A 6,860-nucleotide genomic window follows, 5' to 3' on the forward strand; every position below is an offset into this window, starting at 1 on the left:
GAAATTTGGCTCTTAAGTCATATTCTCTCCAGTATACCAGAGCTGCCTCTTTGTCTTCTGAAGGCAGAAAGCAGCCAACTGTATTTCTAGAGGGCCTGTCTGGGAACCAGGAACGAACCCCAGGGAGAGCCCAGGGCAATTCTCTGTTTGTATTTCCAGGCCTTGTACCTCATTGCCACCAATGGGACGCCAGAGCTTCAGAACCCAGAGAAGCTGTCAGCTATCTTCCGAGACTTTCTGAACCGCTGTCTTGAGATGGATGTGGAGAAGAGAGGTTCGGCTAAAGAACTGTTGCAGGTAACTGTCCCTATGTAGGGAGGCACCTAATTCAGGGAATCACATAACCAAGGCTTTTTTGCTGCATTTTTGTATGGCTGTTATAGAACTAGGCTTTTCTCCTAGCATGTCCCACACTCCTATTTCCCTCATCTTGTTAATCCATGGACCTTTGCTCATGTTACTCCCTTGGGCTGTTCCTCAGCCTATTATAACTCTGTACTTTCTCCTAGGCTCTTACTAGTTACTTTCTGAGCTCTTATTGAACTTTGCATGTATCTTCCTTTGGTGCTTGTTTTATTCTGCCTGAATTAGTCTGGCAGAGTGTGAGTCTTGATGAGAAGAAATTCTTTGACATGAAAATCTTATACAAGTTATATTTTACTGGGATAAACCCAAAAGATAGATTTTCAGGAAAGAATATCAAAAGACATTCATTTAGAGGATAGTTAGTGCCACATTTCAAGTGTTCCCAGTTTCTTCATTGGAAACCCTTACAGATGGTGGGAATGAGAGTCTGCTTGTTTATTCACTTATTTCAATTTTTTGGCCATGCCACATGGCATGTGGGATCTTAGTTCCCTGACCAGGGACAAACCTGTGCCCTCCTGCAGTGGAAGCTTGGAGTCTTAACCATTGGATCACCAGGAAGGTCCCTATAGTCTGCTTGTTTGGAGTGAGATCCTGACAGGCTGTGGGGAACCTGAGGTTGGGGGTTTACCAAGTTTTATATATTATACCAGCTTAATCCTGAAGTTATAGTGTAATTATTTTATATGGTTTCAAAATTTGCTTTTAGTTGACCACATTATCTATATTTAGCATTTTTGTCTCAGTTACAATTTCTCATTACTAGTGTTATTTTACTACATTGCCAACTGGTGATTTAATAAGTGTGACATGCAACTTAATGACAAGGAGTAATGTGTAGATTTGCACAGTCAGTCAGTATACAAAAGTCATAAAACTTTTGTATTTTGAGGACTAATGCAGGGCAGGGCAGGGCAGGATGTACCATACTGCATCACATTAAAGCTAATTATGAACAATTCTGTCTTCCTTACTGTTAGTAGATCATAACGTCTATGTTATTAATCCTTGGTCTCCTCTTACCTGGGACCTGAATCAAAATAGGTATTCAGTGGGAGAAAACATTTGCAAATGATATGACTGATAAAGCATTAATATCCAAAATATATACCAGCTCATACAACTCAGGAAAAAAAACAACTTACAAACAACCCAGTTAAAAAATGGGCAGAAGACCTTGAATAGACATTTTTCCAGAGAGAAAATGCAGATGGTCAGCAGGCACATGAAAAGATGCTCAGTATCGCTAAGTATCAGGGGAATGCAAGTCAAAACCACAGTGAGAAATCACCACACCTGTCAGAATGGCTATCATCCAAAAGAATCCAAATAACAAATGTTGATAAGGATGTGGAGAAAAGGGAGCCCTCCTACACGCTGGATGGGAATGTAACTTGGTACAGCCAATATGGAAAACAATATGGAGGTGTCTCAAGAAACTAAAAATAGAACTATGATATGACCCAGTGGTTCCAGTCTTGGATATATATATGAAAGAAACAAAAACACTAATATGAAAAGATACATGCAACTCAATGTTCATAGCAACATTATTTATAATTGCCAAGATATGTAAGTGACCTCAGTGTCCATCAGGAGATGAATGGATAAAGAAGATGTGGATGAATACTACTCAATGATAAAAAAGAATGAAATCTTGACATTTGCAGCAACGTGGGTGGATTTGGAGGATATTATGCTAAGTGAAATAAGTCAGACAGAAAAACAAATACTGTATGACATCACTTATATGTGGAATCTAAAAAGTAAAATAAACTAGTGAATATAACATAAGAAACAGATTCACAGATATAGAGAACAAATTAATGGTTACCAGTGGAGAGTGGGAAAGTGGGGGAGGGACATTATATGGGTAGGGTATTAAGAGATACAAATTATTATATGTAAAACAAGCTGCAAGGATATATTGTATAACCCAGGAAATATAGCCAATATTTTATAATAATTATAAATGGAGTGTAACCTATAAAAATTGTGAATCACTATATTGTATACCTGTGATTTATGCAGTGGCTTCCCTAGTGGCTCAGTGGTAAAGAATCTGCCTGCCAGTACAATAGAGGCAGGTTTGATCCCTGGGTTGGGAAGATTCCCCGGAGAAGGAAATGGCAAGCCACTCCAGTATTCTTGCCTGGGAGAGCCGATGGACAAAGGAGCCTGGCGGGCTACAGTCCACAGAGTTGCAAAAGAATCGGACATGGCTTAGTGACTAAAGAACAACAACAAACTTATATAACATTGTATATCAACTATACTTCAATTAAAAAATAGGTATTCAGAAAATGTTTGAAGTGAATAGAATTGCTTAAACCTTCATTGAAATGTTACCTTCTGGAGATATTTAGCATCTCTTTGTAATCAGAGTTACTGACTATAGAGCATTGATATATTAGATATGAGATCTGGGTTCTGCCAAACCCATTAGTTTCTAGCATCCTTTGGGACAAAACTCCTTATAAAAGGCAGTATATATAATACAGGATCCTTTTCCTTTCATATGAAGTTTTTTCTGGAAACACTAAGCTTTGGGAAATGTGCGAATAGTCTAAGCCTTAAGATGATATTGTTAACCAGGTATTAAAATACAGTTACTGAAAGATTAATGCCTTCTAGAGTTTTTTTCCTGATATAATAATACATGACAAATAATAAATGCATTGTGTTGAAGCTTTACCACATTCTAGGCACTAAGCACTTTACATTTTTTTAATATATTTTTTTAATCTATTCTTTTTTAATAAACGTGTGATTCATAGGTTTTATACTCCCATTTTTACAGGTGAGGAAACTGAGATTTCAAGTGTTCAATAACTTTGCTTGATTAAAGTAACTGAGAAGTGGTGAATCCAGGATTTAAATCTATGTGTGTTTGGCTCTCAAGTGTGTATATTCTTGGCCACTGCCTGGCTCCGAGTATTAAAGCTGGAAAGACCTTAGGGCGCGCTTATCTTGTCTGATTTGTTCATTACAGAGAGAAGGAAACTGAGGCCTCCTAATTGGGTGTTGGATCATGCTGCTTTCTCAACTCAGGGGAGTTGTATAAACATGCAGCCTGAGAACACTGACTCTAACTTGTTACTGTACATTGTAAATATTCTAAATGATGACTTTCAGAATCTCAGATCATGAAAGCTTCACATCTGTTTCTCCTGTGAGAATGATATATATGGATAGAAATAATACATAGGGGCTTTTGTTGGAATCCATATCTTCATAATTTAGCCAAGATCTTTTATTCCTTTTGTAGTAATAGTTTCTTATTCTCAGTACCTCTTTGAATCCCATCTCTGTCCAAAAAGAATTTGAAGCACTTCTAGCAAAGAATATTTATAGATATTTCTATATTTAGAAATATAGAAATTTTAAAATTTAATGGGTGTGTATACACATATACAATATGATTAATAAAAGAGACTTATGAGGATGGCCAGAAGAATCAAACATGCTAATCACTTGCGTTAAATAGTTTTGTTTAAACATCAAATTTGGTTCTTAGTGTCCTGGTAGCAAAAACAGAAAAGAAAATACGTTAGTTCCTATGTTTCTTATCCAATGGGAGAAACATCCTACACCCTCAAGACACAAAGCCTTTTCACTAGTAAATGAAGAAAAGTCATTTTTAGTTGCGAGTTCAGAGTTCTATAATGACCATTTTCCATAATGTTTTTTTTCATAATTTTTTTTTTACTGAAAACATAAAAGTAATTTTCAAATGGTGTTTTTTCCACAATAGTCTTCTTTAATAGTTGTGGGTATGACCCACAGTATAGCCCAGTGAAAGTGATTTGGAAAAGGACCAAGTTTTTCCTGGGTTAATTAACCTTACTAAACTCAAGGATAGAACAACAAATTCCCAAATCAGTGCTTCTGAAATGCAGAATTGTAGTGTACCATTCGGAGAAGGCAATGGCAACCCACTCCAGTACTCTTGCTTGGAAAATCCCATGGACGGAGGAGCCTGGTAGGCTGCAGTCCATGGGGTCGCTAAGAGTCGGACACGACTGAGCGACTTCATGTTCACATTTCACTTTCATGCGTTGGAGAAGGAAATGGCAACCCACTCCAGTGTTCTTGCCTGGAGAATCCCAGGGACGGGGTAGCCTGGTGGGCTGCCGTCTGTGGGGCCGCACAGAGTCGGACACGACTGAAGCAACTTAGCAGCAGCAGTGTACCACTGGGTCACAATCAGTTAATAACCTTCCCTCTGAGCTCATTATTGTTCTGATTTTCACCATATTTTGGATTTATCTAATATTAAATGAAATCTTACAGTATGAACTCTTCTTGTGCATGTCTTCTTTCATGTAGCATGTCTTCTGTAGGATTCATCCTATTATCAGTGTATCAATTATTCCTTTTTATTGCTCTGTAATTTTTGTATAGTATTCTATGAATATAAGGGTTACTTGTTCTTTCAGTCTCTTGGACATTTAGGTTCTTTCATTTATGACTGTCGTAAGTAAAACTGCAGTGAGCATTTATGTGTGTGTCTTCTGGTGAATTCAAAAACTTACTTCTCTTGAAATATATCTAGAAGTAGAATTGGTGGGATATAGGATAGACATGTATTTAGCTGTAGGTAGATACTGCCAAGCAGTTCTTCAAAATGACATGTTATCTTTGAAAGATGTCCTTCCATTTGAAGTTGATGATCTGCACAGTATACAAACATGGATGCCCTGAAAATCTTGTAATGGTTACTGAGGGAGAATGGTAAATTGTTACGTGTCTTTTGTTCTTTTTCTCCTTTCTAGCATCAATTTCTGAAGATTGCCAAGCCTCTCTCCAGCCTCACTCCACTGATTGCTGCAGCAAAGGAGGCAACCAAGAACAATCACTAAAACCACATCACCCCAGCCTCATTGTGCCAAGCCTTCTGTGAAATAAATGCTCATTTTGGAAATTCCAACCCCTGAGGCTCTTCCTTGCCTTCTCCTCCCATTTCCTGGTCTAGTGCTTTCAAGACTGATCCTGGAAAACCATGTGTCCAGCATTGAAGAGAACTGCAATTGACTAATTGGATGATGGCCATTTTAAAATAAGGAATTTGCTCCCAATCTGTGGATGTGAGGGTGATTTATGATCAAGGGCTTATTACATAAATCCTTGGACTCCTATTTCTCCCCCTCCCCACACCAGTCAGTTCTTGACTATATAAATTTTTGACTTTATAACATTATCAACTTGTGATCAGTTGAGATATTTTTCAGTGCTTGCTTTTCTGTTATGAGACTGCCCAAACACATTATTGTACTTGAAAATCGGAATAGCTCAAGGAATGCCATGGGGGTGATATTCAGCCAGGACATGAAATGGCTCTTCTTTCTGGACCATGACTTTGGCACAGCTGATCCTGATATGGGTGGGAGAGCTACCGTGTTTTTCTTTGTGTATGCTTCAAGCATCTTTTTGGGAGGATCTAGATCCAATCGTGTTCCCCATGCTATTTCTTGTGAAATGATCTTGGCTATGTAGCAGCTTTTGACTCCCTAAATCCCCTAGGCTGCTGCCCCCATTCTGTCTTTGTTTAGAACATTGAGAAGTTTCCTAGGGCACATGCTGGGTGAGAGCAGTGTGAGAAGTCAAGGGAAAAAAAAAGCTGCTTTTAGAACAAAGCTGGACATCAGCACCTGTCCAGCTATACCCATGTGATGTTTCAAGAACTCAGCATGTTTTTCCATCTGCAACATGGAGCTAAAAGATTAACTCATCTTCTGATTGACCTAATCTCTGGGTGAAAGAGAAGGATCTCCAAATCTGAGACTACATGTTAGTTTTGGATGTATTTGTTGGCCTGAGATGATAGTCTGCCAGCTGTGAGGGGACCCTGTTTTTACTCTGCATGGCCAAGCTCTCTGCAAATGGAAATGCTTGCACTGGGTGTTGGGGATGTTTGCTACCTCCTGCTGTCTTTGTGGTTTTGGTCCTCCCATTATTGTAGGACCCCTGGCCAGCATTGTGGCTTGTCATGTTAGCCCCAATGGCTACCTTGTCATGCTCTGAGGTACCACTGCCTCTGCAGTTTTATTTCCTTCAATAAAAGGAGATGAAAATATTCTATTTGGTGTATGCCTTTCTTTCCTTTCCCCCCTTCCCTTCTTTTCTGATTTCTTATTTTGATATTTTCTAAGTTAAGAAAAAATATACATTATAAAAATATTTTTTTCTCCCAGAATCATTTGAGATTAAGTTGCAGATAAGATGCTGCTTTACCACTATATACTTACTTTATTGTGTATTCTTTATTCTTAACACTTTTGCAAAGGTGAAGACTCATGAAAGCCAGTGGTGCAGTTTGAAGACCAGACAGTCAGAGAGCAGTGGTGTAGAGTCTAGTGGAAGTCTGGGGGCTTCCCTGGTGACTAAGTGGTTAGGATTGTGCCCTTCGATTGCAGGGGGCATGGGTTTAATCCCTGGTCAGGGAACTAAGATTCTGCATACTGTGTGGCGTGGCCAAAAAAAAAAAAGCAGGT

General features: G+C 38.7%; 1 protein-coding gene across 11 annotated transcripts in view; it reads left to right on the forward strand.

The window, feature by feature from the left end:
• Window positions 1–6,442, forward strand: part of PAK1 (p21 (RAC1) activated kinase 1) — a 161,352-nt gene extending 154,910 nt beyond the window's left edge. For 10 of the 11 annotated variants that reach the window (XM_043451523.1, XM_043451526.1, XM_043451524.1 and 7 more), the window contains 2 exons: window positions 160–297; window positions 5,142–6,442. In XM_043451523.1, the coding sequence (XP_043307458.1) occupies window positions 160–297; window positions 5,142–5,228 (225 nt within the window). In that variant the 3' untranslated portion in view covers window positions 5,229–6,442. Of the gene's footprint in view, window positions 1–159; window positions 316–5,141 lie in introns of those variants that run through there. The other variant, XM_043451533.1, reaches the window with a different exon arrangement.
• The last annotated feature ends 418 nt before the right edge of the window (window positions 6,443–6,860 follow it).

Source organism: Cervus canadensis, chromosome 29 (assembly GCF_019320065.1).
Source record: "Cervus canadensis isolate Bull #8, Minnesota chromosome 29, ASM1932006v1, whole genome shotgun sequence".
Taxonomy (NCBI): domain Eukaryota; kingdom Metazoa; phylum Chordata; class Mammalia; order Artiodactyla; family Cervidae; genus Cervus; species Cervus canadensis.